This window comes from Acanthaster planci, linkage group LG08 (genome assembly GCF_054643075.1).
Source record: "Acanthaster planci isolate LZ-2023a linkage group LG08, COTS_SCS, whole genome shotgun sequence".
NCBI lineage: Eukaryota > Metazoa > Echinodermata > Asteroidea > Valvatida > Acanthasteridae > Acanthaster > Acanthaster planci.
This window is the reverse complement of record NC_141784.1, coordinates 11055571-11079414: the sequence shown is the minus strand read 5'-3', so window position 1 is coordinate 11079414 and position 23844 is coordinate 11055571. Positions and strand designations below refer to the sequence as shown.

General features: G+C 42.0%; 1 protein-coding gene across 1 annotated transcript; it reads right to left on the bottom strand.

Moving 5' to 3' along the window:
- Positions 1 to 23844, bottom strand: ap4e1 (adaptor related protein complex 4 subunit epsilon 1). Its single transcript, XM_022253459.2, has 23 exons — positions 23826 to 23844; positions 21413 to 21589; positions 20773 to 20844; positions 20267 to 20390; positions 18941 to 19136; positions 17694 to 17853; positions 17094 to 17260; positions 16438 to 16514; positions 15700 to 15822; positions 14989 to 15098; positions 14397 to 14536; positions 14027 to 14139; positions 12585 to 12688; positions 11866 to 12081; positions 11362 to 11448; positions 10592 to 10706; positions 9975 to 10161; positions 9228 to 9402; positions 7197 to 7340; positions 5782 to 6882; positions 4554 to 4753; positions 3910 to 4064; positions 1 to 3220 (listed from the first exon to the last, which is right to left on the bottom strand). The coding sequence occupies exons 2-23, from the start codon at positions 21545 to 21547 to the stop codon at positions 3057 to 3059; spliced, it is 4065 nt and encodes a 1354-aa protein (XP_022109151.2). The 5' UTR covers positions 21548 to 21589; positions 23826 to 23844; the 3' UTR covers positions 1 to 3056.

Sequence of the window (23844 nt, the reverse complement as noted above, 5' to 3'; positions counted from 1 at the left end):
TGATATTCCAGGTTGATGAATTTATTTAACATGGGCAGGGCGGATAAAGCCAGAACTTCTATGCCTAGGACTTACTAAAGGCAAAATCTCACATAGTTGGCATTACAAGGAAGAAATGAAAGAAACTGAATAATAATGGCAAATTATGCTCAGTTTTCTTGTTTCTTGCTAATTTTCTTGCAAAGTAAGGTGTTGAAATGTCAAACTGGGCATACACTGGGCTAAAATTCCAGCACTCTTCTTTTTTTGGGGGGGGGCCTCACAGTCTACTGTGTGACTGCCACTTAATTTGGAGTTGAACTACAAATGGTCCTTGAGAGCTCAAAGATAAACAGTGCGCTAGAGGGGATGCGGGGCCCCGATACGCTTGTGCTCATATCAGGAGAAATTTCAACTGGGTATATATCTTCTAGAAGAATTATAACACCTCACCCACAGTTTCTGTATCTTGACTGGTCGATAGAACATCACGTGACACTTGTAGTTTCTACAACTAATATTGCAACAGCACTCAAAAAGGATGACATCACGTGGCCCCATTCTGAAAACATATTTGATCCATGGAGCCATGGTTTAAATAATACAGAAGCTCCTCGGATCACCTCAAGAAGTTTCTTTCAAGTAGAGAAAGCAGACTGCTCCATGAATAACCTCAAGAAGCTAGTTTTACTTATATTTCCTTCGGTGTACATATAAAGCAGTCAATATTTGCCTAGTGTTTACTTATTTTGTTTATCCTACTGATTTTGCTGAAATACATGATGCACACATTTTGGCCTAAAGGACACAATTACCGTACAGACCAGTTTGAATGAGGCTTTAATCATACATTGTACACTAGCCTTTGTGTGGGAGAAAGGAGCATGTATAAGTAAAAAAAAAACACCTCTTGAAAAGAACTGAATAAATTGAACCGTCCTATGCAAAAACACATTCGGGACACAGTTGTCCTATTGGTCAATACCGGTACCAGTGAAATGACCCATATGTGTCCGTGTACTGGGGGAAATCAAGTGGAAGGAATTTCTAACTGTTCGTGATGGTTACAGCAAAAAGAGGGTTTTAACACAGACTGAAATGTTTATACATTAGAACAGGATATGATATACTGTACGCCAATTTTCTCTGGAAATACAGGGAAAGAATTCCATATACGAAGTTCACTTTTTAGGAGAAATTTTTGCTCCAGGACAGATTTAAAAAGGGGCGACATTTATTTTTGGGGGATAGAGATGTGAAAGGGGGTTCAGTAACTTAGGGGGACAGGTTTAAAAAGAAGGGGCCCCACGCAATAAAACGGCAAAAAAAGTGAGTCCTTTTGCCGTTCTTTTTTTCCCCTACTATATCCTCTACTGTTTCCTTTTTCCTTCACTATCCCGTCCTTTTATTTCTCCACAGTTTTCCTGTCACTAGTACAAGGATTAGTACAGTTAGTATACACATTTAATACATTTAATCCAAATTGTGCCGTAAAGGGGAATAGAACCTGCAATGAAGAGAACTGTTAGGTATAGAAATACAGCAGTCTGACCACGCCACAGGAGCGCTTGTTGCCGGAGGAAGTCGATATGTTCCATATAAAGTTACGGTTGAATTAAGGAGAGGTCACGATGAGGTCAAGATGAATATTTAAAAAATTAAATATTTATGAAACTGAATATGTAATTATTCACGAATATTTGTATAAATTAGAATATTTAAATATAAATAAATGTGGCTATCCGTTGTTAATATAAGTAGGTTGTGCCAAAGGAAATCAACTAGGTAAGGTACATGTCTGAGCACAATTGACTGTATGACGTGAGCCGAATACATGTGGCGCTGCCGACATGCAGGAGTAGACCACTTCAATCAAATCCTTAAGGATGTTCTTCTCCTGTACAAGCCTCCCCTCACATTTTCGAGCGCACTGAGATAGCCACACAATAATCTAAAGACAGGTTTCAGCTCCCTTTTCCCCTTCCCTCTGTATAAATATAGAAAAAAACTCCTCCAACTGACAAGCACTCTCTAAAAGAAATTTGCCCCTTTTTTCCTTCTAAACAAATTGTCCAACTTACAAACTGTCTGTAAAAGAAATTGGGCCCATTTTTTCCTTCTAAACAAATCCTCCAACTTACAAATTGTCGCAAAACACGCACTATTTTCCCCCAAGTAAAAATTGTACATGTACAGTAGGGCACATTGCGCGGCAAGTTCGTGAACTGTGTAGATCCATCCAGACAGATGACGGCCCTCTGCACTCCTCGTGTTGCGGATTCATGCATAAAATTACCTCAATGCTTGTGGCAGCCCAACCCCTGTTACATAATGGTTCTTTCCGGATATGATTCAGTTCATGCGCACACGTCGTGCGCATTCACAATGTTCTTCAGAAGCAAAGATGGCCGCCTGTCGATGTAAACCTGGTCCATGTGTAGCTCCAAAAGTGTGCCCAAAACTCCACATTTCTGTCCTACGATGTTCAGCTCTTCAATGCCTATTGGAATCGTCTTCATTCAGCGATCAAAGTAAGGATACTTTTGTAGTAATTACGCGATATTACAGTGAACTTCGTATATGGAATTCTTCCCAAATACAGTGACAAAAAAGAGGAAATCTAAGCTGTAAACATTTGCTCTGTGTTTGAAATTAGGGCTCTCTTGTCAATTACAAATAGCAACAAGAACCAATTGGACTGAAGCAAGGTAGCATGCCTTGGGTAGGGCGGCTATTTAAGGGGGAAAGGAAATTATTCCTTCATATGAAAATTGTTACACTGGTATCGCATACAATCTCTTTTGGCAAGATTACCAACGTTTGGTCACGGAACTCCTCCCAGCTCGATGTCGTATCGTGTCTTGATGGATATGACATGGGTAGGGTTTGCTCCTAATGCCAGTATAAAAAAACATTAATATCAGGCAGGTCTGAACAAAGTAGCATGCGTAGAGTTTAAGAGGGGGGCTGTTTAAGAGGGGGACTTCCTTCATCGCTAAGGTCCTTATGCTGCTGTTGAAATCTCTCTGGCAAGACTAAACGATTTTGGTCAAGGAGTTTTTGTCCTTCGTGTTCCGTCATAACTTCTTCATGACTTCCCTGCACTGCTTGGTGACAGACTCTGACAGCAGGCGGCTAGAGGAACGGACCCAGAGCTCGAGAGACCCATCAGAGGGTAGCTTGGTGTGTATGAGGCAGACGGACCTGCCCAAGAGCGTGCCACAGGCTATACCCTCGTTGCCTGCTCCAATGACAAAGGGAAAACAACTTCCATTGACTGAATTGTACACAATGCAAGACACAAAATTCATCCGAGCAAGTAAGTAGAGCTGAACTATTTAAACTGGAATGAAGTATTAAGGATTATGTTTCTATTTGACATTTCCATGGGTAATCTGGACCTTGGGCGATGCAATGGTTTGGCTGTTTGCTACACACGTGATTTTGAATTGTAGTCCGAGTCAAAAAATCATCACAAGTCAAGTCATGAATGAGGTCACATGTAACAATGGAATGCTTTCTGTCAATGTCCATTTGAACAGTTTGAACCTTGAGAATACGTAATTTGCAATAGACTTATGAGGGCTTGAACGTAACAATGACAACACTGCTGATTTTTCCAAGCCCCAGGCAAATTGTTGGCAAAGGGAAAACCATACATTGGCACTGTTTTTCAACCTAGCCATAATCTCTGTAAACTTAATACTTTCTTACTGGAACCACAAATGGATTAGTAATGTCCATATTTATAGTACTTTCAAGAGAACAATTGGTTTTTGTAATGTCAATCATCTGGCTGACCATCAATCTAGCTTGAAAGCAGCCAACTGCGCAAATAACTTGTCAGCACCGGGAAACAACTAGAGACGGGGCAAGTTCTCCTCATAAATTACAGTCAGTACTTGAAAGTCGGTCAGAAATAAAGCTCACCTATAATTTCAACGAGATGAATATTCATCTCCTGGGTCAGCAAGGTCATGACCTTTGACATGGAGACAGCCTCCACCAGCTCCACAGTGAACTTACAGTCACAAGTCTGCTTTGGCCACTGCTCACCAAATTCAGCTGTTTGTAATTTAAGAGGTCTGAAAGCAAACAACATGACAAAAAGTTGGAAGAGAGTAGAAGAAAAAATAGAAAGTTCTGATACTGCGAGGATTCAAAATGGAATCAGTTCATTTGATAAACTAAGTTATGTTTGATTCAACAAATTAAGAAAAGTGAAAATCTAATGCACCTGTTAAGTTCACTTTTGCACAATTTCATTGGGTTAGCCTTCCAGCACAAGTAAATGGAGTTAGTGAATGTGAAGGAATAACGTACAAGTAGTTTAAGCAGGAAGCAACCATAGTTTTCATTTCTTTATTTGCAAACTTCATCACTGAGTCTCCTAGCTGTGGACCTTCTAAAACCAATTCCATTGCTGTCCAAGACCTGTCACACTGTGACACACAATGCTTACACCTGTACTGCTTGTATCAAACAGCGCCAATATACAGAGGAAAATCACATAGAGTGGGTGATATTACTGAAAACATTTATAACTATCATTTGCTCATGCTCGTGGTCACTACCTTAACAAATCACTGATGGTGATGGGCGAGCTAAAGAACAGCCTGCGGTGTGTCCTGGTGTGGTCCTTGTACGCTACCTCCCCACCCAGGCTCATGCTAGGGGCAGGGGAGATGCAGCCAAGCTCTGCTGTTAGGATGCTCGTTTTAGTCGAGCCGAGCAAGTCTGTGGACAGAGGGTGGTGATCTAGGTCATCTGACACCTGCATGAATGTATGACAACAAAACAGCTTCATTTATGTCGGTGCGGTTCTACTGGCAAGGGGGGATCTGTTAAGGCCCACCCCAGGGTGTTTTGACCAGTGTTGTAGTCGAGTCACCAATGTCAAGTCTGAGTCCAAGTCTCGAGTCACAAACCTCGAGTCTGAGTCACAAACCTCGAGTCTGAGGCATGAGTCACAAGTCATGAATCAAGTTGTTCAGCCAATTATTCTAAGTGTATCAAACCATGGAGGAACATCCATGATCAAAGTTGTATATGTACGTCCGTACTCGCATGTAAATAACAAATGTGCGCCCAGCGCAGTCTGATTACTGCCGCACAGTTTGTGGATACGGAATATGACACGTCTAGTTGACTCATCAGTGGATATTTAGCTGTACATAAATGGGTGAAGTGGAAAATGTGCAACGTGACGATGCTTCATGCATGCAAACAGTGATAGCACAGGTGCATACAAATTAATTTCGACGGCGTATATGGTAAATATGTTTAACGACAATACATGACTCGAGTCACCAACTTCAAGTCCGAGTCATCAAGGTCAAGTCCGAGTCATTATCCAATGTGACTTGAGTCGTATCTAAGTCATGAAAAATGTGACTTGACGCCGACTCGAGGCCGAAACCTGAACTCGAGTCGTACAACACTGGTTCTGACCAATCATGGCCGAGATTTATGCAGATTTATGCATGGTAGCAACAGAGTCTATCTTTTCCAAGAATTTGCTCTTAAAATTTCAGAATTATTTCTGTCTAAACCTGCTTAACTTTGAAACAATCTATTCTGTTCATAAGCATTTGGGCCCCCCCCCAAAATAGGCTGGGAAATCATCTTATACCAAATACTAAGTGGAAGAGGCTAAATGAAATAGTGTGTGGGATAAAATTTAATAAAAACAAATTCAGTGTGTAGGATAATGACTTGAGTGTCACACAAGAAATACACAGGATTTACTTCAAGGTTTTCAAACCATGCGTACGCAAAAGGCAAAGTTTTTCCACAACTTACTTTTAAATTTGATGTGACATCCAGTTTAATCTTCAACTGGGTGATCGAGTCTTTTGGACTGATGTTTGTGACGTGGAAGACAAGTCCTAATGTGCTGGGCTTCCAGACTTTGTACAGTGTTACGGCAAGAAGGGTATCGCTACCAAGGTTAATTCTGTCCCGGCTTCTTGGATAGTCCTGCCAGTCTGCAGGGAGCCGGTTCTGGAGAAGTTCCGGCTGGCTTGGAAGGGAAACGTCCCCTGGACTGGAGTCAAGAAGTGATATTTCTTTGTTGGGCTGGGAACACGGTGGTGCTGTTTCTGAAGGATGGGCTTGAGATGTCCTGGTGTCTAACAGGTTGACGTCTGAATTTCCAATGGATGAACTAGAGTCATCCCTTAATGTACAATCAGCAGAGCTTGTGTCAGGCGTTACTTCACTACTGTCGATGGGATTTCTGCCATCTTTGCCTTGCAGGTTCAAGAACTGATGCGTTTTCTCCTCTCCATGACCATCGTCCATATCAGACACACTATCAAAGACTGCAGAAGAGTCAGGTGCATAAGGAAGTTGGTGACCTGTTGGCCCTTCATCTTGTAAACTAAGGGAATTACTCTCTTGTATTTGAATCTGTGAATTTGAATATTCTTTGTCCAGGTCCATTCCCTTGAACTCTTCATACATGCTGAGCTCTTGTCCACTAGTTCTGCCAAAGGCCATAGCTGGACGCCCACCCTGATGTGTCTCTATGCTCCCAGCTGATGACTTTTGGTCTTCTCCTTGTAGTTCTGCTTTTACCAGCTGCTCTCCTTGATTTGTTACTCTAAAATTTACAGTGGCAGGGGTAACAAGCTGTGCATTGATATTTTCTTCTGTCAACGTCAGAAAAGTGTCAAGGTTTTCCTTCTCCTCTGGTTGATTCTTCAACCTGGTGTTGCTTTTCTCTTCTGGATATTGCACATTGGAGAGTTCCACTGGTGGAAGGTTTCTGTCCGAGGAAAGGGCATTGACATCGGATAAAACAAGCAAATCTGTGATATTTGATGACTTTTCGTCTTTTGCTGCCGATTTGGAAGATCTTTCTGATGTGGAGACAAACTGGGGCTTTCTGTCCATTGGTTTCTGGAATGAAAGGAACATGTTCATGCAGTAAAGTACATTTGTATCGGGTTTCACCTTGAAAATCTCAGATTTAATTTAGAGAAATTAAGTTGTGAAGACATTAACGGCCTCATAAAGGAACTGTGTTCAGAAATAAATTTAAAATTGGTGATGGCCTCTGAAAAGCTTGAATGCTGCATAAATTCCAAACTGAGTTCCAAATCGGGCATGAGTTCAACCTGGACACTTTGGCAGTAAGAATCAAACTAAGAAACTTCATATTTCCCGTAGATGCTAGGCATCAGTGTATCTGGTGTGGTATTCCTTTCTCTGACCTTGCTACTCGTAGTCATGGACTTGTGCAGTCCTCCAAACAACGCTTTGGCTAGTTCTTTCTTCCGACAGTCCTCTTCCGACAGGGTGTCTACAGAGGAGGGGGGAGAGCTTGTTGTCCTGCCTACAGCCATGGCTGAGCTCAGCTGGAGACAACAATAGAGAATTTAGAATGTCAGGGAGGAAAAAAATAAAATGAAAGTTTGCTCTTCCAACTGCTATACTTCATTTAAACCTGTATCCTATCTCAAGAAGCTGCAGTTGTGAAAAATTTATGGACACTTGGTCTGAAAATATTTAATAACAATTTCTAAGGCTTTACTAAACGGTAACAATATCGGTAGCCATATAAAGTAAAATATTATGACTGTAATTGAAAACTCTTATTGAAAATGTACGTAAACTTCGACCACAACTGCAGGTAATCAAATGATTGTTAAGTAGCTTGACATTGAGCTTTGAAGCTTTTCATAGTGAAGGTAGCAAGCAGTGTTGTAGTGAAGACCATCACAAGACCAGACACAAGACGAGGCACAAGTAACAGGGGAACAATGACAAAGGAATACCTTTGTGGCAGTTCATTTGAATAGCTTGTGGCTCGAATTCAGACTGGAGGTCTTGTGTGGTCTTGTGAAGGTCTTATAAAAGTGGTCTCGTCTACAACACTGGTAGCAAGTTAGTTGTAGAGGTTTGTGGTAGCACTATGCAAGGACATTTCTCTTACGAATATGTGTGGTTCTGAAAAGAACCGGAGGCGACTAATTGTTTCAGAGAGTATGCTCTGTCCATCATCAAACTGCAGAGGTTCCAAAGGAGAAGCTGCTTATGTTGTATCTGGAGGTAGTGAGGTGTGAAGAGGATGCTAACTCGGGATCCACCAAAAGCACTCGAACAGAACATGGCATGCTAGCAGATCAATGAGGCGTGTCAATGTGAAGGAGGGGAGCGTGGGGGAAGGTTGCCAAGGGTATAAAAGACCCATAGACTGGGAACACGTCCTAGGGTATAGGAGACGCATTGGACTGGGGTGTGAGAAAGGGATGCCAAATGTTTTCAGTGCAAGTGATGAGTTTGGCTTGGCTCCAGTCGATCTGGTCGCTGCCTCCAGATACAATGTAAGCAGCTCCACCAGCTGCAGTCTCCTCACGGCAGACAAAGCACACTGCCCAAAATGTTGAATACCCTCCGGTTCTTTTTAGAACCATACATACTCATAAAAGAGATATCCTTGCATGGTGCCATCGTAAACCTCTACAACTAACTAGCTTGACATTAGCATCAAGTTCCCACTGATTCAATTTTGTGAAGAACCCAAGGGCCTTCCCTCTATGATCCAAGATAGGGCAATACATGGTTGCTCAACTAGGAATTTCATTACAGGATAGGACAAATTTACATCGTTTGGTCATAAAAATCCACAGAAGACAAGGAAGTCCATTGGTAAGATGAAGTACTCCGTAGGCTCTTAGTGCTTCGCAGGCCCTACTCGCCCAAGGCACTGGCACAGATATTTTACTGACTGCACTTTGAGTGCAGCCTTGCATTCATATTGATGTAATGCTACACAAACCAAATATACGTCCTGAGTAATACACTTACTAGTATAAACTTCCCCAAAATGAAAAATTCAAAGAGGTCACTATTTATAATCTTGTTTCTGTTTGGTTGTTGGTGTTAGTTTTAATGGTATCTTCATAGATGCTCACATTTTCTGTAGACCCCCAAGTCGTCCGTAGGACCTTGGCACAGTGCCTGCTGTGTCTATTGGATAGCACGGCCCTGAGTAGCAATTGTTTAGCCTTGTTTTCAAGACGTACTCACATGTTCATTAATTGAAATTAATCGTTTGGCCCTTGAGCAGGGTGCACTTGCACCAAAAATTCATCTGGCTCCATCCTCCAATGGGTATTTAGCCTTTTCCCACTCATTCCATTTCACAGGCCCGACAAACAGATGTACAAACAGGAATCACTAACCACCAAACGGCATGTCTTTTTCAACAAAATATCAATCTACAAGGAATATCCTCACACCTGTGTGCTTGGCTGTGCAACCCTGGCTGGGCTGCTGGGAGTCGCAGGGGGTGATGCTGGAACTAGACCCTCATTGGTTCTTGGTTGAATATAGGAAAGTGTAGTTGATGTTGTCTTGGCATAACCCTTACTGCCCCAAACCCGCTTGACACCATCCAGTTTCAAACCTGCTGAACTGCAAGTAAATTAATCATGTACAATCATGCTCCGGTTCTGTTGACTACACATGTAAGTTCTATTAAAGTTTAATGCTGGGAATGATTCTGTGTATGTGTAGTTGGAAATCTAATACAAAATGTGAATGGAAAATGGATTTAACATTTTCTGTACTTCATCTGTGCCAAAATAAACAGTCAACTTTCGTTATAATAAACACTGTTATAATGAACTACTTTTATAAAGAACAAATTCTAAGAATTCCAATTTCTTGAATTGTTGAGTTTTCTCGATTTTTCCACTCCTTTTACAACAAAGTCCTTGCCTGGTCCCTTTATCCCTGTCATACTAAAAGTGGACTGTCTATCAACTGTTGAGAATTCTGACTTTACCAAAATATTTGATTTCTCAACCTTCTTATGATTTTCAAAAGAAATGATTGAGACTCTGTTTAATGTTATTCTCATATATGCAAGCTGGAGTAAAGTAGCTTGCCTAGGGACACAAAATAGGCTATTCAACCCCTGGACCCAGTCCAACTGTGAATCCAAGGCTAGGGTGCAGCCTGTCAAAAGTATTATTTGTCTGTACCTCTCTGATGCTTTTGGCCCTGCACTGTTTCCTGATGCTCCGGAGCTCAGCGAGGGGTCCGGGGAAACGGATTTGGTATTTGTCTTTCCTTCAGTGGTTGAGACCGACATGGCAGTGCCACTGATGACTGAAGATGTGGGGCTTTGGTAGGGCACAAAGTTGAGTCCTGAGAACAGAGGCTTTATATCTGAAAAAACGGATTGGAACCAAAAAAAACCAGGGTACCTGATCAAAATTAGTCAAATTCCTGTATGATACATGGCATACATGTAATTCATTTGGATATTCATGGTGTACTCTCTTGGCCTTGCAAACAAGGAAAATTCCAAATTTTGCCTAATGCTAATGGTCATCTACTGTTACAAAGAAGGCAGAGAGATAAATCAGTTGGGAGAACTTGATTTCTTGAAATCTATACATTGGGGGAGTCTTAATACGTTCTAACAGCACGGCAACAAAGGTGGTATTTCTTAGTTTTTATTTCCCTTATTTAGGGGGTGGACTCTAGAGCCCCTTCAGTGCCTCACCTTCAGGATGGTGAAACTAACCTCTAGAATACTCAGTAACCCAACTCCCTGCAGAAATTCACCCTTCACCCCATCCCGCAGCCTTCCTACCTGGAGATGCCTGCTGCCTCTCGGCATGCCGTTGCTGCTTAGGTTTGTAGGGAGCTGCCCCCTGGGCCAGAGCCTCGGATACATACTCATCCAGGAAGGATAGAGTCCAGTCAAACTACAGAGGAGAAATCAGAAAAGTGATTCTTGGAATGAATATGAAACTACACATTATCAGACAGTCATGATGTGAATTATCAACAATCATGAGTGAGGGAAAAATTATTATAATTTTTGTTGTTCGGGGAGGATGAAATGTACATTTTTGAAGTGAACCAAATTCTGAATTTAACTCTTTAACAATTTTTTAGAATTACAAAAAAACTTAGATTTTTTGGAGGGAATATTTCCCTAAATGTTTATTGAAATGTTCATTACCAAATGTTATTATGAGAAGAGGGCAATTCTTGAAGGGTCAGACCAACTCTACACCACTTGTCCTGTTGCTGAACAGAATCTACACTTCGCAAGTTAGAATATAGTGGACTTTGGTAGCCTTGGTATTCCAGTGAGTCTTGGCCGAACATTGGTCTTTTCAAATTTGTGATCTGAACTGGCAAGGGAGGTCAAGGCCTGTGTCCCTAAACAAGGCATTCTATCACAATAATCTGTGACATCAACTCCCCTGAATGGTGGTGTACTATGAGTACCCCAATTTGACAAAGCTAGATAGTTCCTCTGTAGCCATCAGGATTTCACATGTGGACCTTGAGGCACACAATCAGTATTCAACATAAAGTTATCTTACAAAGACAGGAAATCCTGCTCATCACCTGTAATTCCGGGGAGGAGTCCAGTCTGGGGTAAACGTCATTCATCAAATCCAAATCACTGCACAAAGTCTGTAACTCACATGCTCTCTGCAAGACAAAGTAAAACATCAAAAATCAACTTATCCCTTTCATTTATATATTACGCAACATGGCATGCTGTGAACCCAAACAATAATGACTATTCATTACATACCTCAACAAAGAAGGTGCTTTGCTAATGATGGAGTTCATGATCAGTGTTTTAGCCTCCGTTTTGGAGATAAAAGAGGAATAAGACTTGATAGGTTGTAACAATTATAACAAATCAATTTTAATACAAGTACATGTACACAAACTGAACAAGCATGTATGTGGAAGGAGATATACAGATGATGTTATCTTTACATGAGGCAGCTTACATGCAGGGTGTTATTTGTTAGTTTTTGTACATTTGACACGTGACCATTTTAGACCAATGAAATCACAGCATCTGAGACAAAATATATAACTATTCCCTTCACACACCTGCCTGAGTTCCATAGACGACCCGATCTGACAAGCTTCAATCACCCTGACAACATCTTCACTGACAACCCCACAGCTCGCCACTACTTTGGTCAGAGCACCCATGGCCCATATTTTCACGTTGTCCTCTTGTCTGCTGTCGAGTTGGGAGCGGAGAATGCCGACAATCTCCGTTGCTGGTGGAGCAGAGGGAAGGCAGGCAAATTCCCCAAGAACCTGGGCAGATCAAGTTCAAATAGTTCTAGAGCATTCACTGCCACATTATTGGCTTAGTGCACACACTGCTGGGGTACTTCTGATCTGAAATGGCAAAAGTGCATGGCTTATTGCGAAGGAATGCCATGCATGAAGGTTGTGGGTTAGACCTTGTGTTGTTTTTGCTTAGTCAAGCATAAATTCAACCCAATATTGCTTTTGAATGAACCGCACTGCTTGAGAATGCCATTCGCACTGCCTCAACATAATGACAGGAATTGCCAGAGGATTTTGAAGGATTGAGGCAGTAGGCACACCTCCAAGTAAAATTTTCGAGAAATTTTGATTTCAAATCATCAAAGTGATTTCAAATCAATCCAATTTTTTCACCCCCCAAATGGAGGAAGATTGAGGTGGGTCTCTAGCAAAATGGGCCTAGGGGGTTAGGGTTAATAAAACCTCCTTTGTAAGTTTCCTGGGTGTTCCAGGTTCTCTGAAATCCAAACACCTTAAATAACTCTTACCCAGCAGCCAATCTGCCGGAGTTCACTGGACGTGGCGCTTTTGTTGATGAGGGGCAAGTACAGCTGTAAAGCATGTTGGCCTACATCACCCCCATTCCTAGCATCTGTAAAAATACAAAAATCCATAAAGGCTATCAACTGCAGGCAAATCTGGGTGAAGGATCCAGGTTCATTCAAAGAGCCCTCAATAATGGTGGAGGCACTGGTGGTGGGCATGCTACAGACTAACTGGAACTTGGCATATTTTCTGGACAATTGCTGACACAAGTACAAGTGCACTGACCACAACCAGGGGTCTTCCTAAATGCACAGGTGAATTCATGCCCAGATTTGTTTAGGGACAGCCAAAAACTCTTTGACTGTTGCTTTTCACTCCCAACAGACACAGTTAGCCAGATCGACATTCCAATAGCGCATGCTCAAAACGGAGCGTGTCCGTGGTCACATGGGAACAACAATACCCACACATGAGGTCTGAACCTACATGTATCAATGCACATGCCTGAGGCCTATCCTTCTTGAAATACCTATCTGACTACTCCTTCTGATTGTGGAGGCTGGACGTTAGGTTGGGATTGCAGACATGCTGCACTTAAAGAAAAATGCCACAAACTTTCATTAGGAAGAATACAATTGCTTAGCATAAACTGTGAACCTGGTTACCAGCCTTAAATGCCACACAATGCACAAACCTTGCAACTAGATCTCAACTGTCTGAAATCTGCTTTGAAATATTTCCTGTTCAATACCTCCGTGAAGTTGGCTCATGGAGTTCTGTACAGTACACCATTTGCTCTTTTCCTGTTCTGGCCAACGATACTGAAAACCTACACGCTTGATTCCTGTGACTTTATTAGGAGATATGCAGCACAATTTTTACTGTTTGAATATGTGTAGAAAAGCTTTCTTGCAATACTACTTTGACTTTTCATCTCCTTTGTAGCAGCAAAATGGAGAGCCTTCAACATGTTGGTATAACACTAAAATTTCCATATTCAGGAGCCAAAGCACAATGCTGAGCAAGGCAGAAAAGTAGTGTCTCCATAGCTCTGTGTACAAATATAGATCACCTTTCTCAACATGCTCCTTGACTAGGCTCCACTTTTTACAAGTTTCTCAGGTTAAGCAGCTTGTTAGGACAAAATTAATGGCCAACATTTCTTTGAAGCTTTGTTGGTGAGTAATTTTGAAGGACAAATTTTTGTTCTTTTCATTTTGCTTATCTGACAAGGAGTGCCTTGTGTGACAAAAGCAGATTGGTGCCCTCTAAAAATATACTGATGAAACAATTTTTTCAAAGACTGGGAAACTTCCATTTTTTGTCGCATTTAGGTATTTTTGTAGTTTGTAAAACGAAGTAATGGGTATGAAAACATGTGGAACTACTTAGCCACTGCTTGTTTCCTTTCCTTTTTAATTTTACAGAAGTAGACTGTACATACCTTTGGCTATAGAGAAGATGACGCTGTTGACGAGACTTCTGGGAACCAGATCACCACCAGTCAACATTACTTGAGTCATGGTGTCTAGATACCAATGGACTGATGGTTGGTATGTGGATAGCGAGTTAAGGTAACTATCTAACGAACTGCAAAGACCAGCCGAATAAGTGAAATAACCCTCCAACTCAACTATATACTGGTCAGTGGGTGAATTTCTCTCAGAAAGTAATCATGCTGACATGCCCACTTGACATACATGCTCCTCCCCTCTCTGCATCACACACTAAGTAATTCATCTTTCAGCTCTGTGAAATTGGCAAACCTTTCAATTCCTAAGAATGGACGGTAGATAAACCACATGCAAGGATATTGCTCAACAAGTTGTATTATCTTGGACAGCAGGTCGCGTCTGATGAACGCATCCCTGGTACCTTGTAGGAACGTCAGAAGTCGGTCGCAAATCACCTCTACATTGGTACTAGTTGTCATGCGGAACAAGAGGTCTAGGGTCTGTATAAAATGTTTAAGTAGCATAGACATGTGAATTTGTTTGCTGAGGGAATTGTTGGCAAAAAAAATTGCAGGAACTTAAGGTTTACCAAAAGGTTTACCACAAGTCACAAATTGTGGACCTTTTTCGTTTTGTTTTTTCTTGTTCCTCCCTTGCCCTCTTTTTGGGGTGGGAATTGAAAAATCCCATGCTCTCATGTTATTTAACTTAATGAATTGTTCCTTTAGATTGTAGGCAAATTGTCCGAGGTATGGGTACTTAAACCCAACTTGCATAAAACAAAGTCACTGAAATGTGATTCAAACAGCACATCATTAGCGATCTATTGCAGTGGTACCATTTTCCGATAATCTAAAAAATGTCCTCACAGCAAAGCATAGTAATAATAATACAAGCATAATTTCAAACAATTTACTTCAAGCTGCTCTTTTTGACAAAGATCATATCCGACCTTTAGGCGGATGGTGTCATCAGCATCGTCCAAGCAGTCTATGACAGTCATCTGGTGCTCATCCCCACAGCTTGGGAACACCTTCAGTATGGCACTCAAGGCACAAATCCCTGCCAAAAGTGTCACAATCACCACAACCAATGTTGAATATCACTAGAAATTAAATGATTTGAAACCTTAACCGACGACCTTGTACATGTGGCAATTCCCCTGTTCTTCAACAGCACACAAAGTGTACTCAAATCCCCTCGAGAGTCGCCACGATAGTTTACAGGCCAATACAGAGTGAAAAATGTCGGTAATGCCCAGCAGCCTGGTCTTTTGTTTGGAGTACGGTCTTTTGTTACAGGGCCCTGTTTCCTTTGTCCGAGTTCGGAGAGCCGAGCCACGCATATAAACCATACGTCTCCGATTCCGGAGTCCCCGGTAGGAAGTGGTTAAATAAACTCCGGCAATATTCCACAGAAAAATCATGCTTAGGCAGTGGGTACTGGGCCTTTTGCTGTTGAGTTGAGTTGGAAAAAAGGAATTTGAGTCTGAGTTTGTGTCCACACACATTTAGCTGAGTTGAACTTTTTGTTTTAGTGATTTACGTCCGAGTCCAAGTTATGGCCCCATTCAACTCTCCATTTGACTCCCCAAAATGGACCAAGTAAATGAGTCATTCAAGTATCTCTGAACACTACAGTCAACAAAGCGAATAATTCTCACCCATGTATTTGAGGTTGTAGTTGAACGATTTCAGGAATTTGCGGATGCACTGGGCAGCCTTGTTTAGGAGCTGTTCATGGGGATGGATGCTAGCGATAGTGATCAGACACTCATACTGCACAGCTGACAAAGACAAACAAATTGCAGAAAATTCCTCCGTCGCTGGTGTCGATTTAAACGGAATTATACGGTGATAACAATACTGAGGCATGTGGACGCAATACCGAAGCAATTCTTTGATGATAATAATGCCAACTATTACGGATTAATTGCTACTACCACCACAAAACCATGCTCGGGTGAGTTCTCATGGAGAGAGCCTGACAAATTGTGCACATTCAGTTGAAAATCTGAAAAGCAAATTCTTTGCTCTATACATTTATGAACAGTGCAAAGCAAATGATGTGTATACCTGACTTTTCTAAATAAAGCATATACAGAGTCAATGTTGATTGTTTAAAGTTCCTGCTCAGAGTCTGTGCAATAAAACATCTTTAAATGAAGGACATGTGAATGAGTTTGCTCCGCAAAAACTGCAGCCCTGATAAGGTAAACCTGTCAGAATTGAGAATGTAAGGCAGACAGGAAAACTTCAGCTTGACAATTCTTGTCTGAAACAGTCTGAGTATTTTAAATTAAATATTATAAATACTCACTGGTTCTTGAATTGCTTAAGATCTGGAACCCAGCTGTACATAAAGACTATGAAAGTGACAGTACTGAGATTGCTGAACATACCATAGGCAATATTGTGGCTCAGTGTTGAAGTCTGCTCAATCATTTCATCAAGGAGGTCATACATTAAATTGCTATGGCTGTGGAAGGAAGGAATACCAAAAGCTTTGGTATACAACAGGGAAGTGCTTTCTTTTCTTTAAACAGTCCATTCTGTGCACTGCCCATAGACAGAAAAAGCCAGTGTGTACTGTACGCCATCATACACTTTTAACAAGTTCTGAAAATTGAGTCCTCATAGATTAATACATGCGCACTTTTATTGCAACTGGTGCAGTACCGCAGTTTTCCAAACACTTTAACGTTGGCCTTGGTTTGCCCTGGTCAATGTTGCAAAAATGAATGAATCTAATTCAAATAGCCTTCAATGTTGTTTCAAATAGGATGTGTTAATCTCATACGTGTCCACACAATGCAACAGTATCCTCCCTCACAAGGACTGTACAAACCTTACCATTAGAGGGTAAGAACTTACTCCCGGCAACAAGTGACTTCAGATGCTTTGTGACGGCAAACACACTGGCCCCACGTGACCCGTGAACTACAGTTTGCCTCTATTTGAGTACGCACACATTAGTCTAGCAGGGAACGATCACAGACCGGTATATTTACTGCCAAAGACTCTCGTTGAAGTGGATCGTGCTACGCTGTATACTCACTGCTCGTCTCCTGTGCCCAATCTTGCCAGCATCCGTAGGAGTCTGATCTGCATCCAAGGGGCTGAAACGCCGTGGTACTCAACGTCAGACGACAATTTGTGACCAGCGACCTGCCTCAGAACTGCCACAAGAGGGCGCACCAGCTGTTTGTTTGCAGCCGGGTTTTCCTGAAAGGTAAAACAACGTGAGCCTCTGGAGAGAAATTTGCTGGGGAAAAATTTGCAACGGCAAACCATCTCCCCATCAAAGTAAGAGACAAGTAAATTTTGAAACTTAAACAGTAGTAACTTAAAAGTAAATATGTATTTCTGTAATTGTGTAATGCGTGTTAAAACAAATGTTATGGGGATCAAAAAAACATTATCATGACAAATTTTTACTGTTCTTGACTTTCCTAACACAAACCGTTCCCCCAATGTGGTGAATGCCTGCGCACGAAGGTGAACAAAATATCCTTGGTTTTCAAACATACCTGAGAAATGTTAACAGAGTTTGTCACAAAGTGCTTTGGTAAAAGTAATGGAATAATCGGACACTGACGTGCTTATTCACACAGGTACATTTTTACACAGGAATGTAAAATGGAAGAGAGAGTGCTACCTTGATCAAGTCACTGTGGACATGCAGGGCTGCATTTGTCACTGACGAGTCCCGATCACACAGTGCCTGCTTGAAGAGTGCATCTGGGTTCTGCAGCATGTGGGGGGCCTTGGCGTACAATGCGCGCAGGGCCATAATGGCTTTCTTCCTCACTAGAGCTCTGTAAAACAGAAAGACAGCATTATGGGTTGAATTCCACTCAGACAATGCAAAAGTTGCAATATCTTTCCAATCTTCATGTGCTTCTGCAGTTTTGCAAGTTGTCAATACTGTATTTGTGACCTGCAATCAGGTAAGTGACCAAAGTAGTTAATGGCTTCTAATTCTGGTCATCAGATTTGGCCGTCTCCACAACGCTACTGCCTCGGTGTATTTCCCAGTTCTGCTGTCTTCATTCAACTTGTACGCTCAAGTACAGGTACCACCTGCCACCACCACCCTGCTAAGAAGCCGTCTTTGCCTAATTCGCCATGCCTTTCGAAGATTAAAGGTGCCTTTGGCTATCTTCTTGGACCCACCTATCTTCTTTGCCACACCTACATTGCCCAAGTCAAAGACGACCTTCACACCATTGGCCTTCAACACAACCAGGCCGTCCATGCTGCCCAGAATCGAGCTCGGTAGCTGAAGCTTATCACAACATTGACACAACTTTGGTAACAACGCCTCAAGTCACATCAGAGCTGAGTAGCGTCAACTAGAAGAAGTCTCCACAATGGGCTTTTGTATCTAGGGCTACGTCTATTGTTCATGAGTTTGCGTCCCTTCCAATGGGAAAAGACACAGACCTAGCTCAAGACAACAGATTCAAATCCAGCCTCTGGCCATATGGCACTCACACTGGCTATTCAAAATCCATGTCTTCCTTTCTGTTTCGAGATAAGAAACAATATGATAACACTTGGCTATGGATGCTTTCTACACACTGTAGAACATATACTGTATTCACTGCCACAATGAGGCTTTCATGCTGTCATTAATGGAGAAGGTAGGTACTCGTGAGGACAGATGCAGGAACAATTTTATTGGGAGCCAAAATAGTTGTCAAAATTGGGAATTTTTTATATAAATATTTTACGGTCTTTCAGAGGGTTGAGGGTACATATAGGGTTTTTACATGCTTTTGGACTGAAGGGAAATCAAAAAGCAAAAAATTTGGCCTCTAATTTACAAGAACAAGTTTGCTCTTTTTTTGGGGGGGGGGGAGGTCCTCATTGGTCCCCCTAGACCTGCCAGTGAGTACTCACTTTGAATGCTTGAGTTTCTCCTCCACCAATGGTAGGATGGCTGGCACCATCTCGGGGCCAATCAGCTGGCAGATGGCACCCAGCGCCATGCAGTTGTGCAGCATGTTGGTACTGGTCAGGTCCCGCTGCAAGGTGTTGACCAGCAGCAGGATCAGCTCGTGACTCTCGTGGAGAAAAAGGCCGACGGCCAGGTAGCCTGTCATGCAGATTAAAGACGCTGGTATTAACTGAATGCCAACCTCATATAAGTAGTGTAGGCCCCTGAATACAAGTGGTCCACATAAAACAGGCTGTGCAAACCTTGTGTGGATTAAGCAAGTCCACACGAGGTTATCCCCTTTCTGGAAAACGGTTTTAGAGGCATTTACTGGTTAGGATTATCCGTAGGAAAAGAAAGAGGTACACTACAGTCAGGGGAACTGTTGAGAAAAATCCAGCTTGACAGTCTATACAGATTAAGAAAAATGAGTATTTCCCTGAGTACAAAAGCAAAGCCATGTCCACACAAGTTAGGCAATGTGAATGAGTGTGTACGTATACACTCTGTTGACTTCAAGCAGATTTGACAGGAATCCTTGAGGGCTTGCTGAATCTAACACAATCTAACAACAGCCATGTATGCTGACAGCTGAATCCTCCATAATCCTAGGATACTGTCATCTCTTTTCACAGTTCAACCAAAGAGGTTCAAAAAGAACCTGCTTGGTACTGGATGCTTAAAGTGGTTTATCACACAAATGGGTGTATACCAAGTTCAGCCATCTGGAAACTGTTATTGGTTATTCCATAGTGTAGCAAAGGAAGGTGCGTATTTCAGAATGGTTAGCTCCATGAAAATATCTTTTACACTCCGAAATGCAAGACATCCCTGAGATCCTCCCAAGGCAATGCCTTGCCAGAAACCTTCCCAGATTTTTCAAAAACCTCCACAGAGCAGGAAACCTGCAGCACAATTTTTTTGGTAATTTAAAATGTCAAGGTACATTGATCCCCATCTAAAATTACATCATTGCTAGAATCTACCTTCTGCAACCATAAAAAATCGTACACAAAAAGTCATGAAGCCCTGCTAAATTGACAGGGAAGAAGTTTTACAGAAATGGCAACTGAATTCACACAGTACACTGATGCACAGCAAACCAGTGTCACGCCACCACATGACCGATAACCTGAGCCTCCAGCTTGCTGACTACACATATTCCCACACTAACCCTAACAGTCCTTGGTCCTCCAACAGGTGAAAGATCGAGGACTGTTAGGGCTAAGCCTCTGTGTTGTGGGATTCCATGGGTTTTGCTACCTGGTATATTCTTTCTCACATCTTACCAACTCTCTTGGTGGCCAGTGATCCCTGCTGGGCAAGCTTGATTGCGCTGATGTAACTGAACCCCGCTGAGTAACCAAGCAACTCGCAATACATGATCCGCACCAGGTATTCCTTGGTTTTAGCCTGTAGAAGTCAGAGATGACAAATTTTGGACAACGGTATTCAAAAAAAAAATTTGGCTTAGCAATAGTCAAGAACTATTGCTAAGCTATAATATAAACTATGCACACTGAGCTTTACAATATACATGTACACACCATCTTGTTGAACCAAATGATCTACATGTATGTTATGTTACTATTCCCAGTAAGGTCTCAAACTACATTGGTACAAACTTTTTGACATTATCCAAAATTTTCATTGCCTAGGAAACTCAAGGAACACCAAGCCTCAGTAAGAGTAACAGTGTCTGGGTCCCACCTTCCTAAATTGTGCAAAATCCTCTAAAAGACCCTGATTGATTATGAGGGATGTGGGAGACCTTTGGTTAGGTTATGTTGCTTACCACAGTCGTGTCAGGCTGTTGCAGCTTCAACTTCAGAAGTTCCAACTCCTTCTGAATGGCCTTCTCTTCTTCCTGGATGAGATTCAGGACACAAAATTGAGTGACTTGACTGACCAGGTCTTCTAGAGACTGAAATCCGACAGCGAAAAATGATCACTTGTATACCGCTGCACTCAAAGTAATGGGTGTAAAAATTGGAGTAGCACTATTTTGTTCATTAATGGCAAAATGCTACTGGAACACCAGCATGGGGATCTATACTGACTTTTTCTAAGGTGGGAAGGGGAAACTTCCCTTCAGACACAAATCATCCTGTTGATTTCAATAAAATACTGTTCTGAAACCGTGCATGCATTTACGTAAGATTTGGAAGGTTAATGAAGATGGTTTATATTTTCTAGGGGACAGTGTCTCAATCTGCCCAAACGGTTGAGAGTGGTTGTGAGATATTTTTTTTAGCTGGGGGAAGGGGCACAATAAGGTATGGATGAACACACCGATTTTGCCCTTACAGGAACTAATCGGAATATAAATCCATTCCAGAGCGTTTTCCTGATGGTATCTCAGTCTGTTTGAAAACAAGAAGAACGTATAAAAAGAAATCCATCCTTAATTTAGTCTTGGATCCCGCTGCACTCACAGTTTTGGAGCGGGCCCTCCTGATGCTCCGAATCAGGTTGTGGAACCCTGGCGACACGTCCATGTTCCTGGAGCCCAGGCTGTTCATGATGAAGCCGGACACCGAGGAAAAGGTCTTCTCCATGACCTCGGACATGATCAGTCCTGCTGCAACACAGGGATGAACTCAGCAGGCCATCTAAGTGTGGAGAAAGCAAATGATAAATGGGCAAAGCTCCACTTATGACATTAACTGGAAGATGGGAGAGCACAAAAGTGTGCAGTCAAAATGGACTAAGATAATGCCCAATCTTGGTTTCTCAGGTCTTGTTAATCTCACATTTTTGATAAGAATCAGTTTGAGTTCTATTGGTATCCATTTCACTGTTCACATTCAGGTTATACCCGAGTGGGATACTAGGATGATTAATTCACTGACCCACATGACATGATGTACATGTACATGGGCCTACTGTCTAAGGCAAAGACTGTGGCAAGGCACACGGTATTTATGTTGAGTGGAATCAGCCTATCGCGATTGCCCAATCTTTGCCAGTCCGTCGATCTCACTGCACATTTTGGCGATAGTTCTGCCATCGGCCTTTTCTTTCTACTTCGCCGTAGTGGAAGACTGTTTTAGAAAAGGAGAGTCAAGTTGGAGATTTCAGACAAGATCAACTGATAGCGCATGCGCAGTCTGATAGAAACACGAACGGCATGAATGAAGTGACAGTCAATGGGTGGAAGCGAAAAATTGGTGAGCCAAAATCTCATTTTTTGATCAAAAATATTCCGTCTCGTGCTCTAAAACTTTGTTATCCCTCTTTTTAAAAGGTAGGCCTATAGATTAATCAGCTTTGCTGACGGGGAAAATTTGATTTAGGCCTAAGCTCTCTTACACCAGTGAATAATTTCACCACAACAATCCGATTCCAAAATCCCATAGCGTTGGGCCACCATGTAAAGCGTGTTGGCAGAGAGTCGCACGAATGTCGGTCACTTCGGCACCTTGCCAACTCGGCACCTCAAATTAAAAGACATACCCCTATTTGAGAAAACAGTCAATTTCGAAACTTTTCTTGTATAAAGACTTGGAGGTGTAGATTCCATTAATATAAAAATAAAATCTCCAAACAATAGGTTGGTTGGTTAGTGCGATGTTCCTGTACCTCATTCTCCTTCTTAGTCTTACTCTATCTACCGCATACTGCGTATGTTCCGTCAGTGTAGGTGCCGAGTTGGCAAGGTGCCGAAGTGACCGCTTACTCGCACGGGGTATGATGGAGCAGTGACTTTCAGTTCTCGAAGTAAGGCCCACTGACAATACAATAGTTTCAAAACAATACCATAATAACCCTATGTGCAAAAAAATGAGTTCTAAAGAAAGACTATGCCGAGGGAGAGCGGGTAAGGCAAAATTCTTACGGCGCCTAGTAGTTGATATCTGAACCAATCTTCTGTCAAACAATTTCCCTCAGTTCTTTAACTGTGACTACATGCATTGCAGAGCAAGCTAAGACCCTATATATCAACGGTGAACCGCGCCGCAGGCATGTGGGGCGCCCTCTATTTACTTATTTTTTGAACGCTGAGCTCATTAACAGAGGGCGCCCTTTCCACTTATCGTACTTAGCGGTCGATTTCGGGCGGCCTGTTCTTGACACGGGTTTCTTGTTCTCGCGCGCCAACAGCGGGAACACGACTCAAGAACACTGTTCTCGGAACAGGATCACACACCACCTCCTCAGGGTTTTACAGGAACACACGGAAAAACTCGTGAGATTTTGATTTTTGAGCAACTGCAAAAAGTAGAGAGATGGCTTCCAAAGCCATAGACCATGTAGACAATGGGAAGTTTTGCAAATTAACATTAATTATTTTCCGAAACACAGAAATAAATGTTCCTGTGAATATAGAAAAGAATTCAGCCCATCCAAACCTTAACTCTCGAATAAGGTACATGGATGAAGCCATGTTGCATGTAATAACTGGTTGTTTGTTCCCGGCGTTCGTTCGAGCGGCCGACCGACAAACAACAAATCGAGCTGTTCGTGAACATACGGGAAGAAGCCGCCTTAACTCTGCCAGCGTGTACTATGCGTGTACCACCATAGACATACATGTAAATAACCTGGGTTATTTATGTCTGTAGCGCGTACACGTACTAGTGACGTGCGTGCACCGTGCAGGCTATTGGGACAAAGCATGCTTTTGGAAGAAAGAGTAATATTGTAATGAATGTTGAGAGGTAAATAGGTCTACCAACTGTAATGCTACCAACTGTAATACAAATGAAAAATAAGGAGAATTGAAGCAATGACGCCTCCTAAAATAATGATGACTAATTATGGAAAAGGAAACTATAGAATATAGTTCTAGTAACAGACAAAAACAATAATTATTTCAAACAAATTTCACGGATACCTGCAACGAACCTGGTCACTGGGTTGATCC